At 45.7% G+C, this 22,175-nt stretch overlaps 1 protein-coding gene across 1 annotated transcript in view; it reads right to left on the bottom strand.

The window, feature by feature from the left end:
* Nucleotides 1-17,484, bottom strand: part of Cnbd2 (cyclic nucleotide binding domain containing 2) — a 55,230-nt gene extending 37,746 nt beyond the window's left edge. Inside the window, exons 1-4 of the mRNA XM_059261760.1 lie at nucleotides 17,260-17,484; nucleotides 13,772-13,909; nucleotides 10,280-10,333; nucleotides 7,653-7,816 (exon numbers count right to left, since the gene is read on the bottom strand). Of these exons, the coding sequence (XP_059117743.1) occupies nucleotides 7,653-7,816; nucleotides 10,280-10,333; nucleotides 13,772-13,909; nucleotides 17,260-17,310 (407 nt within the window). The 5' untranslated portion in view covers nucleotides 17,311-17,484. The remainder of the gene's footprint in view (nucleotides 1-7,652; nucleotides 7,817-10,279; nucleotides 10,334-13,771; nucleotides 13,910-17,259) is intronic.
* Between the last annotated feature and the right edge of the window lie 4,691 nt (nucleotides 17,485-22,175).

Below are 22,175 nucleotides of genomic sequence, written 5' to 3'. Positions count from 1 at the left end.
AGATAAAGGAAAAAAATAGTTTTATTACAGAGTTTTTGGCGAAAGTGCTGAGTTCAGCCCTGCCAGTGGATGAGGCATGCCAGTGTTATGGAAAATATATATTTTTTATATATATTGAGAGGCAGGGGTTTTATCCTCGAGAGAAAAGGAAAGCGGACTGGAAAGATGTCCGATGCTGCAGCGAAATTCTCTTCTGTCAAAATTTTCTATCTTCTATCCCTTTCTCAATTTCTATCTGTGAAAAATAAGTATAAGGCATAGGGTAGTAAAATAGTGTAGGAAAAACTTAGAAGTGTAAGATTGTGTAGGAAAAAATAAGTAAGGCAACTAGACAGAAAAACTCTTCAATTTTCTAACTTGGGGGCTCTGAATGCAAACTGGGGGAAAAAAATCTTTCTTTGGGCTATTTGGGTAGTAAAAAAGCTCTTCGAGCTTACGGGGAAGAATAAGTTTCCTATGGAAGCTTTTGACCTGGGGACAGCTGAAATGCTAAGTCCAAGCGGCAGGAGAAAGTAATTTCTCCGAGGCAAAAATGGGGGTGTAAGAAGTCAAAGTTTAAAGTTGGGAAGTTTTGGGAAAAGTTGCTCTTTCTCTTGGGGGGAAAAACCTTTCTCTTAAAGCTTTTCTTGGAAAATTTGGGGGAAAAAAATCTCTAAAAAGCCTTGATCTTTCTCAAAAGCTCTTAAACTTAAAAACTAAAGCCTTTAACTTTCTCAAAAGGGCAAAAATTAGAATCACCTGAAGATTTTAGTATGGGGACCACCTGTGATTAGTTCTAAGGGAAAAACAACAAACCTCTTAAGACAGCAAAACCTCTAAGTTCTGTTTTCAAGCCTTAAAAATTGTCCCTGCAATGCAGGAGGCAGGGACAAGTTCCTAAAAACCTCTTCTAAGCTCTGTCTCTTCAAGCTAGTAAAAGACAGTGGGTCAGAGTACCCTGAGGGAAACGCTTGGGAGAGTGTGGGTAAGAGCTACAGAGAGCCCAAAAGGGCCAGAAACTTTACCTGAGAAAAGAAAAAAAAAGCCAAACTTTTCAGTTACAGCCGAGCTGAGGCATCAAGGGTTTTGAGTGAGCGTCTTTGAAAAGGTGCTCCTAATTGTGCTAATGCAAAGATCCCCTGAAGCATGCAAACTGTTAGCATTGTATCCTCGCTTCTGACCAAAAACCCAGAGGCGACTGGCCAGCGTCTCTGAGTTGGAGTGCATTTCGGGGATACTAGGGTTCCTGCAGTGGTAAACTTCCTGGAGCACAGAGCTGAGGCAGGAAGGTGCAGGACCAGGGGGAAGATTGCCAATGAACAAAGCTAAAGCCAGTGGGAATGGCACAGTTGTCCACTTTCCTACAAGTCCCGGGTTGATAGGTCCACAGTTGCAAAAAGAAATGAGAAAAAGCTTTCCTATCAGAGTAAGGACCTTTCTGGGAAAACAGTAAAGCTGAACTGTGTCTGAAGCAGTTGTGCTGCTGAGTCAGAACGCTGTCTGGGGAAAGAGCCCAGCCAGGGCAGAACAGAACTATCCAGGAGTAAAGCTTTCTTTTCTGTCAGAAAGCACCTCTTAGAGAAAAGCTTTGTTTCAACTGACTTCCCTGAGATGAGGGAGTGTAGCCCTGAGGGGTGATTGCCTCTGGAATAAGCTCTGTCCTTGAGCACCCAGACAAGCAAACGCAACCCACTGGGGGACTGGGCCAGGTGAAGGTCTGATAAGGCAAAACACCTGTCCTAATGGGAGTTTAGAAATGGCAAAAACCTCCCTTGTTAGATTTTCAGTCTGTACGCAAACCACACAGACCCAGAAAACAAACGGACAAAAAGCCCCTACCTTCGGTAGCAGGGAAAGCCGCCACTGTAGTGTCGGAAACTGTTTCTGGGGTAGAGGGGATAAACTGAGACCAAACTGGGAACTGTCTGGGAGAAAGACTCTGAAGAAACAGAAGGGACATAATCCTCCCCAGAAAATGTGACCTGAAAAAGCTGCTAGAATTTGAGGCAGATTCGGGGGGGAGAAAAAAAGCCCCTACTTCCAAGGGCAGCTAGCAGAGGTACAGAGCTGCAGATAGATACCTGAAACTCTGCATCTGGGGGGAAAGGAACAAGCAAAATGAGATAGATCAGTGGGAGAAAATCTCTCTGAAGGAGCTATGGAAAAGCTGTTGTACGTGATCTTGTTTTTCACTGACTGGCTAAGACAAACACAAGCCCCGAGGAAAGTTGCTATCAGAAATTGTCCACCTCAATGCGCGCTAATGAGGCAGGTGCAGTTCTGATTTGGGGCCAGTGTCAATTAAAGGAGAGACACCTGTTAAAGCCAGCTGAGGAGAGACCAGAAACCTCCCAATGTCCCATAATTGAAAATGTAAAATGCCTGTTCAAATCTCCCGTTGCAAAAGCAAAAAACTTTGTTCAAACCTCCCGGGCAAGAATTTGTAAGCAAGTCTGGTAAAAAAGAACTTAAAAGTTGACTCTCAGACCCAAAAAGAACTATGGGAAATGACTGATATAAGGGAAATGATATAAAGGACTGATTTAAGGGACTGATACTATTATGGACTGATATAAGGGAAATGCATTCTGGGAAAGGTAGTTTTTCTGCTAAAGATGGCGACATTGCCCTGAAACACTTTTGTCAGCTCGAAAATACGTTCATGGTAAACTTTAAAATACAGCTTTTAAAAGAATAAGGAAAATCATCTAAGAGTTTTAAGTGTCAGTTCCAATGAAACATTGAAAGGATATGGAACTAGGCACTTCGCGGTTTGGGGGTTGGTAAAATGACTTATTTACCCTAATAGCTGTGCAAAGTTTTAACGGTAGTTGGATGACAGAAAGCTACCTATAAGATCAAACAAGCCACTTTAAAATCCTTAAAACAAGGGAAAACAGTTTATACACTGAACGTTGTCTTAGAATTGAAGCACTTAGGGGAACTATTATGAATTTGGGTGAAGGGACAGCCTCTAGTTAAAAACTGTTTACCGCTAACAGTGCATCTCTGCCGGTCTGGAACGGCTGAGAGAACTGGCAACTTTGGAGTGTGGCATCATCCTGGGAAGGTTACAGTCCCCTAGCAACAACTATCACAATTCTATAACAACACTCACTAAATCCCAGTGCTTTATAACAAAGCTGACTATACACTCTAAACGTTAGCAACGATGTACGTACTTCCTGTCTAGTTAAGAATCTTTCTAATAGAGATAGTGATAATAATTAAGAGTAAGAAATAGAAAAAGATGAAAATAAGATATGTAAGTTTATAAAATTTCTCTTGTTAGATCTGTTAAAAAATCTTTAGGTGTTTGCTAAGTTAAATATATGCTAATGGTAGCCCTATATAAGTTTGTAAAATAGATCTATAGATCCTTTAAGAATATAAGCTTGCAAGAAGTATCTAAGGTAGTCTTAAGACATGTAGTGATAAGCTTGTAAGAAGTAAAGATACTAATTGTAAATGTAAGTTTAAATAAGAATAAGATGGAATGAATATAAGAAATATATAAGTAATAAGAAATATATTTGCTAAAGTAGTTCTATAGTTTCCTTAAGGAGTATAAATAAGTAGATGTTAATACGTTATATGTGAGTTTGTAAAATGTAGATGTTGAATGTGAGTCTAAATGCTTTGCAAGGCAAAAGGTTATATGTGAGTTTGTAAAGTGTAAATGTTAAGTGTGAGTCTATTCTTAATGTATATGGTGAAAGAACCTGAGACATACAGAAGTTAGTGTCCTAGCAGACTGCAAAACAGGCAGTCTGAGCGGTTTTTCAAAAGCTCCAGAAGCCGCTAAGAAGCTAAGAATGGCGGACGCCAGAACTAGCACAAGGCATCCGCAGCTGAGATTCATGGAAAATCAACGCAACACAGAAAAACCTGAGCTAACATCAAAAACGGTGCGGTTTAGAATACTACTGTACCTAAAAAGGTCTGTCTGTGAGAACAAAAGTTGCAGAGACGCTTGTTTGAAGTAAAATTGTTAACGGCAAAAAGTTTTGGTTGAAAAACGTCTCTTCATATTGTGAAGTGAAAGCCTAATACCAGAATTTATTTGTTTGAACTTTTTGAACTTAAAATGAGATAAAACTACAAAAAGATTTTGGTTATGGATTTCTTCATATTTGGAAGACTCATACCAGAATTTATCATTTGAATTTGGGGACTTAAGAAATGAAATGAACAGTAGAGATTTCATTGCAATGGGACAATTTTGAGTTTACTTATAGTAATGACCTAGGAACTGTTTTCTCGAATTGGGTTAAAAATGGAACTGTTTAAAGGAAGAAATTATTTCTACCTAGAATCAAGATGCAGTTTTGTGTATGCATATATGCTTTATTAACTGGTGATTCATGAATTGTTTTGTGGAACTGTTTATGTAAAATGGAATTACTTATGGAACTGGTTTGTGTTACAAATGAAACTGTTTAAACAGAAGTTTGGGTTTTCTAACTAGGCTTGAGATTTTGCTTAAATTATAAAGAAAAGGGGGAGAGTTAATATTTCTTAGTCTAATTTCAAAAGTTGAGTGGATTAATGTCATGTTATTGTTAGTAAAAAATGCAAATGGGGTATATTAAGAGACTACTTTTAAAGTATAAAGAGTTTTATTAAGAAACTGCTTTTGGATGTTTTGCTAAGTTTTCAAAGTGTTAATGGTTAGATTGAGAAGACTGCTTTTCAATATGGGTTTGTAGGAATTGTATGAGTCTCTTCTAACTAGGTTTGAGGTTTTCTTTAAAAAATTATAAAGAAGAGGAGCTATGAGATTAAATTATGTTTGCAGAACCCTATTGATATTAATGAACCCTGGTTTTGTAGAGTTAAGGAAATATTTAAGTTTGATGTGAATACATCGAAGTTTTTCCTATGTTCTGTTAACAAGAAAATTCAAATGATTGAGTTAAAGTTGTAAGACGGAGAAAATTGTTAACTATATTTAGCACCATATATGCTAATTCAAATGGTTCTGTTAAGAGTTTGCTTTGAGTTGTAAGACTGAGAGAATTGTGGCTATGTATAGCAATATTTATGTTAACCTGTTAATGGTAATGATGAAGCTAAGGGATTCTTTAAGTTTGTAGTTGCCTTAAGAGTTTTTGGCTTAGAAAGGGCTTGAGGCAGCTAAGACTGCTGTAGTCACCTTGGACCTAATTCAAAAGAGAAATGCCATCTATATCATCCTCTACTCCCATACTGGGAGGTGTAACAGCTATGGAGATTGCTGTAAGCCATTATAGTTATTTTTTATATATTAAGAAAGGGGGACCTGTGGGAGCCCGTTCTCGGGTTCCTCGTGGCTTTACCCAGCAGGTCCTCATAGAGGATGATTAGACCACGGGCCTGAGTGCAGGTGTCTGAGATGGTCTGCACTTGCCTGTGCTGGGGGAGGAGGTCTTTTGCTCCACCCCTTGGTGTCTCTATAAAAACCCTGGGGCAGAGACAGTCGGGGCCCGTTGGAATAGGTTCCAGGCCCTCTCGAGGCTATCCTTTATTTTCTATCTGTTTATCTCCGCGATATTCTCCGCAATAAATCCTTCTATCTAATATTTCCTGCTGCTCGCACTCAAGAAAACTCTGGGGAACTGTGGGGGTGGTTGGGTAAACGCCCCACACTCTTGGAAGTAATTTTGCGATTATTGCATTAGTGTGTGTTTGTGTGGAGGCCCAGAGCACGACTCACAGGGGTTGCCTCTCCCTTCGTTGTGTGGGTCCAAGGGATGGAACTTGGGTGGTCAGGCTTGGAGGCACACTTGACTCACCGAGCCGTCACACCAGCCCTGACCTATTCTAGTACCGTCCTTCTTGTGAGACTCATCACCAAGCCATCATGCCCAAGGAACCTCTAGTTCTAGGGGATCTGAAGTCTCTGACCTCCATGAGAGCCTGAGCACACACACAACTGAAAATAAAACACACCTTTAAAAATAGTAAAATTAGCAGGGCGGTGGTGGCGCAAGCTTTAATCCCAGCACTTGGGATGCAGAGGCAGATGCATCTCTGAGTTCGAGGACAGCCTGGGTTCTAGGACAGCCAGGGCTACACAAAGAAACCCTGTCTTAAAAAAAAAAAAAAAGAAAAAGAAAAGAAAAGAAAAAAGAAAACTTAACCGTCCCCCCCCCACATCTGGGCTATGCAATATGAGTAGATCATTATTCAGGCACTGAACAACAGGACCCAGCAGGAGGTCAAAACTTGTAAATTAAAGATGTGATAAATATACTTCTTTGGAAAATCTGCAACTTGAACATTACGTGAAATGTAGTGTGTTTTCTTGTGTGTGTGTGTGTGTGTGTGTGTGTGTGTGTGTGTGGACACTTGGTTGCTTGTGCACGTGTGGGTGTGGGAGTGGGTACACATGGAAATGCGTGTGGAGGCCGGAGGGTGTCGCCCTCGGTCATTCGTTTTGTTTTGTTTGTTTGTCTGTCTGGTTTTTCAAGACAAGGTTTCTCTGTGTAACAGCCGTGGCTCTCCTAGAACTCACTCTGTAGACCAGGCTGACCTCAAACTCACAGAAATCTACCTGCCTCTGCCTCTGGAGTGCTGGGATCAAAGGTGTGTGTCACCACCACCTGCTTTGGTCATTCTTCACCTTATGTTTTCATTACATTTATTCATTTATTTACCGTGTTTGGGTGTGTGTGTGTGTGTGTGTGTGTGTGTGTGTGTGTGTGTGTGCTTGATTTGAATATAATTTGTCCCTTGGAAACTCTAGCTGGAGATTGTGGTCCATTGTAAGGTATTGAGAGTGGAAACAATCCCAGGCCCTTAGGAAGTCATTAGGATTAGATAAAACTGGGCCGATGGCATAGTTTAGTGGAAGAGCATATTCTTAGCATGCATATGACTTTGTGTTTAACCTCCAGGGCCAAGGGAAAAAAAGGACTGAACTAAATCAGCAGCATGAACCCTCACGATCAAATGCTGGTAGCTTTTTTTTTTTTTTTTTTTTTCCAGAGCTGAGGACCAAACCCAGGGCCTTGTGCTTGCTAGGCAAGTGCTCTACTGCTGAGCTAAATCCCCAGTCCCCCCTCCTTTTTTTTTGGTTTTTCGAGACAGGGTTTCTCTGTGTAGCTTTTGCACCTTTCCTGGAACTCACTTTGGAGACCAGGCTGGCCTCGAACTCACAGAGATCCGCCTGCCTCTGCCTCCCGAGTGCTGGGATTAAAGGCGTGCGTCACCACCACCCAGCTGCTGGTAGCTTCTTAAGAAGAAAAACCTAAGGATATTATATAGGCCCCCTGACTTTCACCATATGATGCTTGGGGCTCTGCCAGGAAGAAGGTCATCACCAGATGTGGGTCCTTGCCCTTGACCCAGACTGTAATCCAAAAGTCTCTTTCGTGTATAACTAGCCCAACTGTACATTACTAGTCACAGAAAATGGACTAAGACATAGTAACTAGGATGAGTGTTCTCCCTCTCTGACCCTCATTTCTGCATCTGAAAAGTGTGTAAGTTGGACTAGCTCAGTTCAGAACCCCTGTTAGATCATTTCAGATTCCATGACTGTAATTGGAGGACTCTCAGAAAGTGACTAAGCTAGGCTGCTGCCCTCACCAACAAGCACTCAGGTGACCTGCCATGTCTTTTCCATCTGGGGTCCCCCTGCCTAGTCCCACCCTAGTCCAGGAGCCAGGGGCTGTGTGGCTCTCACTGACCTTTCAAAGCGCATGACCTTGGCCAGGAGCAGCTGCAGGGTTTCTGCATAGTTGCGGTAGCAATCTAGAACCTGTAGAACATTGCAGAGGGCTTGGATCTCCTGATCTGTCCTCCAGGATGGCTGCTTCTGTGTGATGTGAATGGCCCTTGGAGGGAGGTGACCCTGGGGAGACACAGCCAGAGGATTCTAGCTAGCGACTCTCCATATTCTTGCTTGTGTGGCGCCTGTTCCACACACAGTAGTGGTTAACATGGACTGAGGGCCATGATGTGTGCCAAGCATCAGAGTGAGCATCTACATACCCAGCTCACTGCATCTTCATCCAGCCCAAGAATTGTTCCCATTTGGTGAAGAAACTCAAAAAATCAATAGATCTGCTACCTTCCAAGGCAGGGTATGTGGTTATCCTTGCTCCAGGACCTCGTGGTCCCCAGCACGAACACGTAACTTGGGGAGAGTTGTCCTTGTCTCTGCTAACACATTCTTCTGTGTAGGGACCAATGAGACCTGACTCACTAGCTATCAGCCATGGCAGCCACTGAGGATATTCCTTCGGAAGTCCTCTTCCTTTTCTTGACTCCTGTGCACAGAATGCCCCTCAGTTCTAGAATTCTGTGGTGTTTAGAGAGGTCCCTGGTTTGCCCTGAATGAATCGGGGCAAAATTTTGGTAACCCTTCCATGCCTAGCATCAGGCATCGACTCATCTGAAAAACTGAAGGAACACAGAATTTAGAAGACTTCCTTACTATGTTTCACCAATGAGGGGGCATGAGAAATTAGACTGTCCAAGAGGGCCAAGTACCAGGACCCACACCTCCAAAGGGTGGGGGTGGAGCATGGGATGGGCACAGGTAGCACTAGTACCAGTTAGAAAGTTCTGTTCCCCCTCTTTCCTCAGAGACTAGCCCAAATGGTTACTACAGTCCTAGGTCAAGTCAGGTCTGAGCCAGTGAGAATGTGCCTGGTTCCTACAATCAGACAGGTTCCTTTACATTTAAAACTGGATATTAAATTTTTATTTAATATCCAGGATTTGGAGGTTAGAAGAGAAGAAGATGTCAGGCATGGTGATGCATGCCTTTAATCCCAGCACTTGGGAGGCAGAGGTAGGCAAATCTCTGTGAGTTCGAGGCCAGCCTGGTCTATAAAGTGAGTTCCAGGACAGTCAGGGCTACACAGAGAAATTCTGTCTCAAAAAAAAAGGAAGGTAATAATAATGCTTGAGCCCAGAGAGCACATCACACAGCCCAAAGACCCACACAGATATTAAGACCTTCTCTTGTCAGAGTGGGACTACCGCTTGAAGGACATCTAACACAGGAGGGACATGTATGTCAGCATCCCTCAGAGAGCTCAGGGCCAAACCAGAATTCACCAACAGGCCATTCTTCCCGCCACCTGGTTTTATTTTCCTCTGCCCGGGCCTATCATGTCCTCAGTTTTGCTTTCTGCTGATTTCCCATGAGTTCAAACCCAGAAACTCCCCCGGATTGGCCCTCCTCCAGCTAAACCGTGGTAACAGCTGGTGGGCTAGGGCCAGGAGACAGGATCGCTATGACCAGAAACGGAATGGCTACTTCAAAGTGCCACGAGTGCTGGCCGACCTGAACTAAAACCAGTTTTGGGTAGGGCTTCTTCCACCCTGAAACAGACAGAAGAGCAGACCCACCCCGACCCCCACACAGGGAAAAGTCAGCGCCCCACACACCTCCAGACCCACCCCGACCCCCACACAGGGAAAAGTCAGCGCCCCACACACCTCCAGACCCACCCCGACCCCCACACAGGGAAAAGTCCGCGCCCCACACACCTCCAGACCCACCCCGACCCCCACACAGGGAAAAGTCCGCGCCCCACACACCTCCAGACCCACCCCGACCCCCACACAGGGAAAAGTCAGCGCCCTACACACCTCCAGACCCACCCCGACCCCAAACAGGGAAAAGTCCGCGCCCCACACACCTCCAGACCCACCCCGACCCCCACACAGGGAAAAGTCAGCGCCCTACACACCTCCAGACCCACCCCGACCCCCACATAGAGAAAAGTCCGCGCCCCACACACCTCCAGACCCACCCCGACCCCCACACAGGGAAAAGTCCGCGCCCCCCACACCTCCAGACCCACCCCGACCCCCACACAGGGAAAAGTCCGCACCCTACACACCTCCAGACCCACCCCGACCCCGACACAGGGAAACGTCAGCGCCCCCCACACCTCCAGACCCACCCCGACCCCACACAGGGAAAAGTCCGTGCCCCCCACACCTCCAGACCCACCCCGACCCCCACACAGGGAAAAGTCCGCACCCTACACACCTCCAGACCCACCCCGACCCCGACACAGGGAAACGTCAGCGCCCCCCACACCTCCAGACCCACCCCGACCCCCACATAGGGAAAAGTCCGCGCCCCACACACCTCCAGACCCACCCCGACCCCGACACAGGGAAACGTCAGCGCCCCCCACACCTCCAGACCCACCCCGACCCCCACATAGGGAAAAGTCCGCGCCCCACACACCTCCAGACCCACCCCGACCCCCACACAGGGAAAAGTCCGCGCCCCCCACACCTCCAGACCCACCCCGACCCCCACACAGGGAAAAGTCCGCACCCCACACACCTCCTCTGCAGCAAAATCCATGGTATCAAACGTGATCCGGCATTGCTTCCTTTTCTGAAGGAAAGGAGGCAGAGAACAGAGAACTAGTAAAACCGCCCTTGGAGTTCTGCTTTGGAAACCCTCTGTCTACCTGGGCCACTGCAGCCATGGGAAACCTCCTTTTGTTATCTCTGCCCCCAAACTCTCTACTCAGCCCTATGGCAGCATCAACAAGGTATTGTGAAGGTGGAGTGAGGGACAGGGTAGAGAGGAGGAAATGGCAACTGGGAAAAACAAGAGTAAGGGAGAAAAGGAAGAGGGAAAAGACAGGAACAGACTGGACAGCACAGAGTAGGGGAGGGAGAAAAGGAGGGGCCAAGTGAAGTCAAGCTTTGTCAAGTTTCTCCAGGAACTCAAACACGGTACTTCCTCCTTCTAACACTCCATTTAGTCAATAGGACAAAACTGCTTTTGTCAAGTCCCAGACTGGAAGAATTTGCCTAAGAGCCGGCCACACAGAAAGTAAATGGCCAGCCAGGCGGTGGCGGCGCATGCCTTTAATCCTAGTGCTTGGGAGGCAGAGGCAGGTGGATCTCTGTGAGTTCGGGGTCAGCCTGGTCTACAGAGGGAGATCCAGGGCCAAGGCTACACAAAGAAACCCTGTCTCAAAAAAGAAAGAGAGAAAGAAAGAAAGAAAGAAAGAAAGAGAGAGAGAGAGAAGGGGAGGAGGGGAAGAGGGGAGGAGGGAAGGAAGGAAGGAGAGAAGGAGGGGAGGGAGGGGAGAAGGGAACGGAAGGGAAGGAAGGAAGGAAAGGAAGGAAGGGAAGGAAGGAAGGAAGGAAGGAAGGAAGGAAGGAAGGAAGGAAGGAAGGAAGGAAGAGGCCAAGCCAGAGCATGGCCAGGAAGAGGACAAGAGATCTCAGGGGTGAACTAACCAACCCAGTCTCCTGCCAGACGAAGGAAGGGTGCAAAAGGGAAGAGAACACATAGGAAGAGGCAACACAGAAGAAAATTGGCCAAACCAAGGAACCCACTCTCCAGAGAACGCCTCACATGGCTCCCTGGAGCCCCTTGGATCTCTTGCCTGCTGTGAAATGCTGTCCTCCAAGCATGTCAGCCGTTTCTACCTCCATGAGAGCAGCTGGGACTACTCCCCAGAGACCTCTGGGTTGCCTGTGGTGTCCCTCATGGTGGTGGGGGGAAGGCATTAGACCCTCACCTGAGATTTCAGCTCCCTGCCTGTACTTCACACCAGCTGAAAGCATTCTGTTCCAGGCACACACGCTCTCCAGGGTGGTAGAGCACAGAGGTTATGGAGCGTAACTCAAGGGGGGCTCCACCTGTCCAGCTTTGAGGGAGTTGTCATCCGTGCTGGGGTGAAGCTTTTCAGCAATGTGGCTGTTTAGAGGTGACCTGTGCTCCTATGTACCGCCCCCCACCCCCCGCCCATCATGCTTCTAGAAGCCTAAATAAACTCATTTCTCAACTCAAGTGGTACTCCTCAGGGAAGCCCACAAAGGAAGAGAGGGGAGCTCAGAAATACAGATTCACATACTCCATGGAAAACTGGCCCCTGGCTCTCCCCACCCAGCCCTGTATTCCAGCCCAGCTCTTCAGTCAACAGCCATGTGGCTCCTCTGGTGCCGTTGAAGGTTTCTTCTCTACTGGAGGTCACTCTGACTAGGCAATGTGGTGAGGTCTCATATCACACTCTCCTGACTTCATCCCTCACTCGGAGTCTTCTGTTCCCTGTCATCCACATGTCAGCCCTACTCTTTCCTGTTGCCACCCTGAGAAGTAGAATGTCCTTCTTGAAAACGAAGTTGAGTTCCACAGGTTACAGTTTGATCCTCTCTCTCCCTTATCTCATGGCTGGTGACAGGGCTGAAGACCTATTGAGTTTGACCAGCACAGCCAGAGGATAAATCCATTGGAATGTCTTTAGGAGGATGTGCCCTGTTTCTCCAGCCAGCCTATAGGCTCCAGTTCCTACTATAGCTTAACTTACTAATTAGATTATTGTCTCAAAAAAAAAAAGAGGTGGAAGTCCACCTCCCTATCCCCCACTGTCCCTCTCCCATCCTCCATCCTTCAGAAATCATTCGGAGAAATTTCTTGGAATAAGACATTAGATGCAGAAGGCAGAGGTTTGGGTCTAATTACTCATGGCCCAAGAGGAAAATGGGCATGGCTGGTCTACATACTGAGCTGGAGAAATACTGAACCTGGAGTGGGGTAGAGACACAAAGCACCAGTGAAGACACCTTTGGAGGAATGGGACAGACTGTCAGAATGGTAACTGTGGTGGCTGCAATGAGAACAGCTCCCATAGACCCATATGTTTGAATACTTGGTCCTCAGTTGGTGGAACTGTTTGGGAAGGATTAGGAGGTGTGGCCTTGTTGGAGGAGGTGTGTCATCGGGGGTGGAATTTGAAGTTTCAAAAGGACCCCTGCGATTTCCAGCGCTCTGATTCTATGTCCTACTTGTGGATCAAATATGAGCTCTCAGCTACTGCTCCAGCCCCATGCCTGCCTGCCTGCTGCCATGCTCCCTGCCATGATGGCCATGAACTCTCACCCTCTGAAACTGAAAGCCCCAAACAAATTCTTCTGTAAGTTGCTTTGGTCATTGTATCTTCTCACAGCAATACAAACATAAGACAGTGGCCAACCAACCACTACTTCTTAGACAAAAAGAGCTCATGATTTACTATTATAAGGTATTTTAAGCTGGGACCTTCTTTATCATGAAAATGGGATCAGCATGGCAAACAGGATCCCAAAAATGCCCCCTTCCTTTGGTAAAGAGAGGGTACACACCTCAAAACACTCAGGAAAATCCTGGTTCTGTTGTGGCCCTCTAATTCCATCAGGCTCTTGTGATTACTGTCAGAACTTTTTTTTTTTTAAATGTGAATTGGTGTTTTGCCTGCATGTGTCTGTGTGAGGGTGTTGGATTCCTGCAACAGGAATTACAGACAGTTGTGAGCTGCTATGTGGGTGCTGGCAGGTCCTCTGGAAGAGCAGTCAGTGCTCTTAACTGCTGAGCCATCTCTCTAGCCCCGTGATTACAGTTGGAAAGCATACCATGCCTCCCTCACCCCTGGGGTTTCATTTCACCTGAGGGATGTGTGTGAGCAGAACACTACTGGTTTCTACTTCCACAGGGAGGAGGAGCCACAGACTTGGAAGGAAAATCTGGACAGGGGCCTCCCTTTCTCCCTACTCTCTGTTCTGCCCTAAACTCAGGGCAGTGGGTCCTGCTACTGTCCTGCTCCAGCAGGCTGCCCTAGCCAGCACTGCCTACCACAAGGCCACGAAAGGCTGTCTAATTCAGGGTTCAGACTTGGGCGGCCCACTTGCTCAGTGATGTCGTCTCTCCAGGGCCAGGCTGGGATGAAGAGAGGCAGTGGTTGGATTTCACACGTCTGTTTCCCCCTGTCTTCTCCCACAGATGGCTTTGTGCTGTACGCATCAAATCCCAGCAGCCCGGTTTGGCTGGGCTACTTACATCCCAGAAGGAGAAGATAGGTTGCTTCCTTTGGACTGGCTCAGTGATCTGATACTCCCGGAATCCCCTGAGGCCTTGGCGGAACATCTTACATACTCGAATCATTACGATTATGTCCATGGTGAGCTGGTACAGCCCCTGTGGAGACAGTGATCCAGGTCAATGAAAGTCATCTGCCCTCGGGCTGGGCAGCTCCAAAGAGGGCAGAATTGAATGGGATGGAAGGCAGTGATGTGTTGGAACAGTGGTTATACAGTCAGAAGTTTAGCTTTGGAGGTTGGGGGGTGCTGGGGTGCTGGGGCGCTGGGGATTAAGCCTAGGGCCTTGAGTGTGCTAGACATGAGCTCTACCCACTCTCTCAGGACGTTTGAAAACCAGTTGAAATTTTGTTGGTAGCTTTAAAGTAACTGACCCAGGGTAGGGGTAGACACTCAGGGCATCCTCCTCACCAGGAGCCAATTGTTAAACACTCACAGTGCACTAATTGTCTTTATTTTTGTGGAGAAAATAAAGAATATAAGTAACTCTGTGTGTGTGTGTGTGTGTGTGTGTGTGTGTGTGTGTGCTGGGGCATGGGTAAGCTATACAAAACTGTGGAATCAGAGGAATATGAAGGGAAAATGGTCAATAGGGTCCAATACTTCTAGTTTTGAACACTGAGAAAAATGTCATAAGTGAAGAAAATTGTGTGGCCCTAGATGTAGAGGTATCCAAGACCTCTGGGTTGGATTCTCTGGAGCCTTGCAAAAGGAAGCAGGCCTGCCAACACTGACTCTCTTTTGTTTATTTATTAGGGCACTATTTGCCTGTTTGTTTGCTGATTAAATTTTGGGCCTTGCGTCTGCTAGGTAAAGACTCCACTACTGAACCATATTTCCAACTTCTGATGCCATGATTTTAGCCCAAGATGACCTCTACTATATCGAAGGCTAATACCGTTGCATTATTTTAAGTCATTAAATTGTAGTGATTTGGGGCCAGCATGATGCCTGGATCAGTGGGTAAGGGCAATTGATGACAAACTCAAAGACTTGAATTTGACACCTGGACCTACAGGATGAAAGGAGAGAACCGACTCACACAAAATGTCCTCTGAACTCCACATGGGCAACATGGCATGCACACACAGGAGCATATACACACAAATAAATAAATACACACATACATAAATAAATGTAATTTAAAAGTTAAATTGGCCGGGTGGTGGTGGCGCACGCCTTTAATCCCAGCACTCTGGAGGCAGAGGCAGGCGGATCTTTGTGAGTTCGAGGTCAGCCTGGCCTACAGAGCGAGGTCCAGGAAAGGCGCAAAGCTACACAGAGAAACCCTGTCTTGGAAAACCTAAAAAAAAAAAAAAAAAAAAAGTTAAATTGTGGTGGTGTGTTACATCAACAATAGAAAGCTGGGGTTGGAGAGATGGCTCAGAGGTTAAAAGCACTGGCTGCTCTTGCAGAAGTCCTGAGTTCGGTTCCCAGCAACCACACGGCAGCTCACAATCATCCGCGTAATGAGAGCCCTCTTCTGGCCTGCAGGCAAAGCACTGTATTTATAATAAATAAATCTTGAAGAAGGAAAAAAAAACAATAGAAAGCTAATATCTAATCTAAGATGAGCCATCTGTCATTTCCCAGGGGATGTGAAATTGGACTGAGGACAAACAGGCCATCCATCTGCTGGGGATGTCTTTCTGTATGCTGTGAGTGTGTTGCTCTGATTTACTGATAAATAAAATGCTGATTGGCCAGTAGCCAGGCAGGAAGTATAGTATAGGCAGGATAAGCAGAGAGGAGAATTCTGGGAAGTGGAAGGTTGAGTCAGGAGACGCTGCCAGATGCTGCTGCCATGAGAAGTAAGATATAAAGATACCAGTAAGCCACGAGCCACGTGGCAAGGTATAGATTTATAGAAATGGGTTAATTTAAGATGTAAGATCTAGCTAGCAAGAATCCTGAGCCATTAGGCCATACAGTTTAATTAATATAAGCCTCTGTGTGTTTACTTGGGTCCAAGTGGCTTCAGGACAGGCAGGTGAGAGAGATTTGTCCTGACCATGGGCCAGGTGGGACACAGGAAAACTTCAACTACATCCATCCCTAACTGAATTCAGGAGTCAGGACAGACATCTACTAGCCAAGCAAATGTGTAGGATAGGGGGCATCCAAAATGCAGAACAATCTAAAAGCCAAGCACTCATCCAGGTCTTCCCAAAGTCAATCTCCTGAGGAAAATAAAGAATGGAGGATGTTTTAGATTCTAAAAATGGAAGAAAAATTCAAGAGGCATTTCTTGAGCCTTTGAGTCCATGATAACAAGCTGCAAAGGGAGGGTGTTCAGTCGGTAAAGTACCCGCCACACAAGAATGAGGATCAGTGTCCAGAGCCCACATCAAAAAGCTGGGTGTGATGGCACCTGCTGGTGATACCAGCTCAGAGGAGGTGTAGATAGGCAGATCCTGGGCCTCAGTGGCCAGCCAACTTGGCATGATCCAGGCCAGTGAGGGACCATGTCACACACACACACACACACACACACACACACACACACACACACACAAAAGGTAGATGGTGCTTCAGGAACAACACCTTAAATTGACCTCTGACCTCTACACATACATACACACATATACATCCACACTGATACATATTATTTTTTTTAAAATGGTCTCACTGTGTAGCCCCAATTGTCCTAGAACTTGCTATGTAGATCAGGCTGACCTCAAACTTACAGAGATCCACCTGCCTCTATCTCCCAAATGTAGAGATTAAAGGTCTATGACACCACACACAGGTTATACACACATACTTCAAAATTATCTATCTATCTATCTATCTATCTATCTATCTATCTATCTATCTATTTTATGTGCATGGGTGTTTTGTCTGAATGTGTGCCTGTGTACCATGTGTGTGCCTGGTGCCCACAGAAGCCAGGAGATGATGTAGGATTTCACTGGGACTAGAATTACAGGGAGAGAAATGACAGAATTATAACATAACCTCAAAAATAAAAGAAATAATCTTAAAGTGCTTTATTAGCAATATTAATGCTTACTGAGTATAATTTACTATCATCAGGCCATTATTCTTCAGCAGTAAATTCATGTAGATGCTAACATTATTGCTCTTTACAGAAGAGAAAAACAGTACCACAGACCCGGTTATGTGCCTAAGGTCCCATGACTGGTAGGTGGTGGGCATCTAACCTGAGCAGCCTGCCTCCAGAGTCCATAGCCAAGCCTCCTACCCTCCTTTGCTGCCCTGCCTCATTGGGTAAGAACGCAACTTCAGAAGACTACAGAGCAGGGATCATAACTCAGTCCTGAGCCTCTCTGGTGCTTCCCTTCTTTGTGCCAAGCTGTGAATCTGAGAGGTACAGGGTGCCACCATTCATCTGAGGCCTCTGCCACACCTGCTTCTTTCTTCCTCTATGCGTGCTCCTTTAAATCTTCTGCTCAGGAATTCCCTCCCAGAGCCCGTGACCTGCCTCACCTCCTCCATCTTCAGGATCTTCCAGCTAGGAGACATCTTACATCTCTTCATGGTTCCTAAGTTGGCAAATGGTACAAATGGACCGTTTGCCTTTCACAGGGAGGACAAGAAGTCTTCCCCTATGAGTCGCTAAAGTAAAAACAAACAGCTTCCCTCAGTGGCAAAGCAGTAGCTGCTGCTCCTCACTCCCCATGCCCTGCCAACAGCTGCTGGAAGCCTGATTCCAAGAAAACCGTATTCTGAGAATCTACTGATGTCACAAGCGAAAGTTCTGGGGGGAAGGGGAGGTAACGGTATATCAGGATCTAATATTTATTGAGCTAACATGGGCGTTATCCTTGCAGCCCCCATGAGGGACCTTAAACCCAACCCTATTCATGAAGACACTAGGGCTCAAAGTGGCTAAACAACTTCCAGGGTCATGGAAGCATCTTGAAAAAGGGGAAAGTTTTGCAGCTCCAGATAAGAATAGTCAACATTCAGCTCAGCAATCCTGAGACTGAAGGGACACTAGGGAGTGGGCCCATGGCTTTGTCCCAGAAGTCACAATGAAGCGGCACAATCAGGAAATCCTTCAACCAGCTGCAAGATCAAGCGGCAAAAGGACCTTGTTAAAGTAAACGACTCTGTGGTCCTAAAAGCAGAGAAGAAAAAGACGCAATCATAGTCCAACACTCTCCTAGGGAGCTCTACTCCCTGAGGACAACTATTACTTCAATTTGTTTTTACATTAAGATCCTCAGTGAAAAACTGGAATTGCAAGTATCACATGACATGCCATCATTTCTTTCCATCCAATCCCCAACCAATAGAGAAAATGAAGAGCACTGAACTTAGAGAAGACAGCCAGAACAAAGTCCTAGACTGGAGAGCTGGAGGTGTGCCCCATCAGAGCATTTGCCTAGCATGCATCTAAAGGAGTCCTAGTAGACCTTATTCATACACACACACACACACACACACACACACACACACACACACATACACACACTGAGTACACAGAGAACTAAGGAATGATAAGAATAAGGTCTGTGGGTGCATACTTATGTCAGTTCCCTGGTTTTGATACTGAATTATATTATGCAAGACATTACTGCTAGGGAAACTAAGTGAAGAATACAAGACCTCTCTGTACTACTTTGTGGTGGTTTGAAAGAAAATGGCCCCCATGAGCTCACAGGGAGTTGCTGTGGGATAATGCTTTTGTACACTGTAAAGATTTGTCACTCCTATTGGTTTAATAAAACACTGATTGGCCAATAGCCAGGCAGGAAGTACAGGTAGGGTGACCAGACTAGGAGAATTCTGGGAGGAGGAAAGGCAGAGACAGGGTCTCCAGCCAGACACAGAGGAATTAAGATGAGAATGCTGGACTGAGAAAAGGAACCAAGCCACGTGGCTAAACACAGACAAGAATTGTGGGTTAATTTAAGCATAAGAGCTAGTTAGCTATAAGCCTGAGCAATAGGCCAAAACAGTTTGTAATTAATATAAGGCTCTGTGTGTTTACTTGGGACCAAGCAGCTGCGGGACACAGGAAAACTTCCCTCTACAGGGAGTGGCAATGGCACTATTAGCAGGTGTGGCCTTGCTGGAGTGAGTGTGGCATTGTTGGAAGAAGTGTGTCTCAGTCTTCACTTCCTGCTGCCTGACAATCTGGAGGTAGTTCTCTAAGCTCCTTCTCCAGCACCACGTCTGCCTGCATGCCACCATGCTTCCGCCATGATGATAATGGACTAAACCTCTGAAACTGCAAGCCAGCCCCAATTAAATCTTTTCCTTTATAAGAGTTTCCATGGTCTTGGTGTCTCTTTACAGCAATAAAACCCTTACTAAGACATACTTTTACAACTTTCTATGCGTCTATAACTATTTCATCTATAGGAGTTATGGTGAGACTGTAGAGATGCCTTAGCAGATGAGAGCACTTGCTGCTCTCATAGAGGAACTGGGTTTGGTTGTCAGCACCCACTTGGTGGCTCACAACCTGTAACCCAAGTTCCTAGGGTTCAAACACCCTCTTTTGGCCTCTGTGGTCTTCTGCACATACATAGTACATATATACTCATACAGGCTCGCACACATACACAGAAATACAAAAAGAGGGCTGGAGAGATGGCTCAGGGGTTAAGAGCACTGACTGCTCTTCCAGAGGTCCCGAGTTCAATACCCAGCAACCACATGGTGGCTCACAACCATTTGTAATGAGATCTGGTGCCCTCTTCTGGCCTGCAGTCATACATGCTGTATACATAATAAATAAATAAATCTCTAAAAAAAAAAAGAAAGAAAGAAAGAAAGAAATACAAAAAGAGCAGTTATGGTTAAAAAAGAAAGAATAAACACTACAGAATGAGAAAAAAAGGAGGCAAGAAACAAGAAAAATAAATGTCAAATGAGAGACACAAAAGAGGAGCGAGAAAGAAATAACATGAAACATATGCTAATCATGAACAACAGAGAACTCAAAAGGCTTGGCACATTTTAAAACAGATCAAAGACCAAACCAAAGCCACCACAGTCCATACATAAAACAAATGGAGTAGATGGGCTTTTCAGAAGTAAAAGTCGTTTCAGAAACATCAAAAACACTAGCCTTGCTGACAACAAAAGACAGGACTGCAAAGCACAAGCGAAGAAGCTGGAAATCAATTAGACAGAATGACAGGATCTTGGGGTTTTGCACTCTTGTAGACAGCCTGCCTTGTACATACAAGGTTCTGGGTTCCATTCCCAGATCTGCAAAAGAAGAACGTGAGAGGGGCCATGAAATACTATAGCCAACAAGGGTGGGAGATGTAAGGACAAGGACAAGAGAGAGGAGGGAGATGTAAGGACAAGGATTCTTTTGTTTTTTTCTTTTTTTTGTGGTATTTGTGATTAAGCCAAGGGCTGATTAAAGGAGCTCTGTCGGTCAACTGCTTGCCCAACAAGCATAGAGACTTGAGCTTGATCCACCTACATATAAAGCCAGATGTGGTAGCACATGACAACAATCTCAATGCCTTCTGGGAAGGCAGAGATAGGTGGGTCCTTGAGGTTTGCTGGTCAGCTAAGCTAGCCTAGCCTGCATAGTGAGCTCCAGGCCAACGAGAGACTCTGTCTCAAGAAACAAGATGGGTGACTGACTGGAGAGATGGCTCAGTGATAAAGAGCACTGGCTGCTCTTCCAGAGGACCTGGGTCCATTTCCCATACAGCACCCACATGGTGGCTGACAATCGTCTATAAATCAGTTTCAGCAGATCTTACGCCCTCTTCTGGCCTCTTCATGGTGTACAGAAATACATTCAGGCAAAACACCCATACCCATAAAAATAAGTAAATCTTAAAAACAACAATAACAAGATGGATGGCTCCTGAGGAATGACACCTAAGGTCAATGTGGGTTCTCCACACGTACCCACACACACCTGCTCCTTATCCACATGAACATATACACACACACACACACACAAACCCGTTAAGGGGAATAGACGGATGGCTCAGTGGTTAAGAGCACCGGCTGCTTTTCTATACCACTCAGGTTCTATGCCCAGCACCCACATAGTGGTTCACAACCATTTGTAACTCCAGTTCCAGGGATCTCTGTCCTCTTCTGGGCTCTGAGGGCATCAAGAACATAGGTGGTGCACAGACAGACGTGCAGACAAAACACCCATACACATAAGTAAGCTTTTTAAAAAACACTAAAAATCAGAGACTTGCTTAAAATGGAAGTAAGCAAAAGGAAAGAAAGACAAATATTTTTTAAAGATTTTTTTTAATTATGTGTAAGTATGTGGGTAAATGCACTTGAGTGCAGGTGCTGTGGAGTCCAGAAGAGGGCACTGGATTCCGTGGAACTAGTTACAAGTGCTTGTTAGACCCTCAAAGTGGGTTCTGGGAGTTGAACTGGGGTCCTCTGCAAGAGTAATACATGTTCTTAACTACTGAGCTCTCTCTCCAGCCCAGCAAAAAGTTTTTGAAGTATTTAGGACACTGAATTTACACCGGCTTATCAAGTACGAGATTTATTAGTGGGGCTAGAGAGATGGCTCCGAGGTCAGGAGCACTTGCTAATTTTGCTCCTGTTCTGTAGAGGATCATGGTTCAGTTCCCCGCGTCCACATGGCAGCTAACAACTGTAACTCCAGTTCCAGGGGATCTGACGCTCGACTCTGGCCTTCACAGGCATCAGACACGCTTGTCCATAGACATACATGCAGACAAAATACCCACAACACATAATAGTAAAAATTTAAAAATAAATTTAAACAAACACTCTTCTTTTTTGGTTTGTTTTTGTTGTTTTTGTAAGACAGGGTTTCTCTGTGTAGCCCTAGATGTCCTGGAACTTGCTCTGTAGACCAGGCTGGCCTCAAACTCAGAAATCTACCTACCTCTGCCTCCCAAGTGCTCGGATTAAAAGTGTGTGCCACCACCACCTTGCAAAACAACTCTTCTTTAAAATATTTATTAATGGCAGAGAATTGCAAACACACCCCAGCCTAAATTAAGAACCTGGACCAGTTATCTCTAGCTCATCAGAACATCAAATAAAACATACTTTTTCCCTATGGCGAGTTGTACACATAGGCAGAGGCTTAAGTGTGCCCAAGACTGGGCTTCACTAGGAGCCTACAGCTGTGGCCAAGGAAGGCATGGCAGCTGGAGCTGCAATGGGTGTTCAAATTGCCTTGCAGAGAAAAGCAGCCTCCATCTACAATGGCCCAGTATGTCTCAATGCTGCCAAAGCCTCAGCCACACCCAAGCCCATCTTTCTGTGCTTGCAATCCAGCTGTGGTGAACCTATGCATGTTAAGTTGGCGGAGGCCCTTTGTGCTGAGCACCACATCAAACTAATTCAAACTGATGAGAGCAAGAAACTAGGGGAATGGGCAGGCACCTGCAGAACCAACAAAGAGGGCAACCCCC

Source organism: Peromyscus eremicus, chromosome 4 (assembly GCF_949786415.1).
Source record: "Peromyscus eremicus chromosome 4, PerEre_H2_v1, whole genome shotgun sequence".
NCBI lineage: Eukaryota > Metazoa > Chordata > Mammalia > Rodentia > Cricetidae > Peromyscus > Peromyscus eremicus.
Note: the sequence above shows the minus strand (reverse complement) of the source record. Positions and strands in the feature narration are given on the sequence as shown.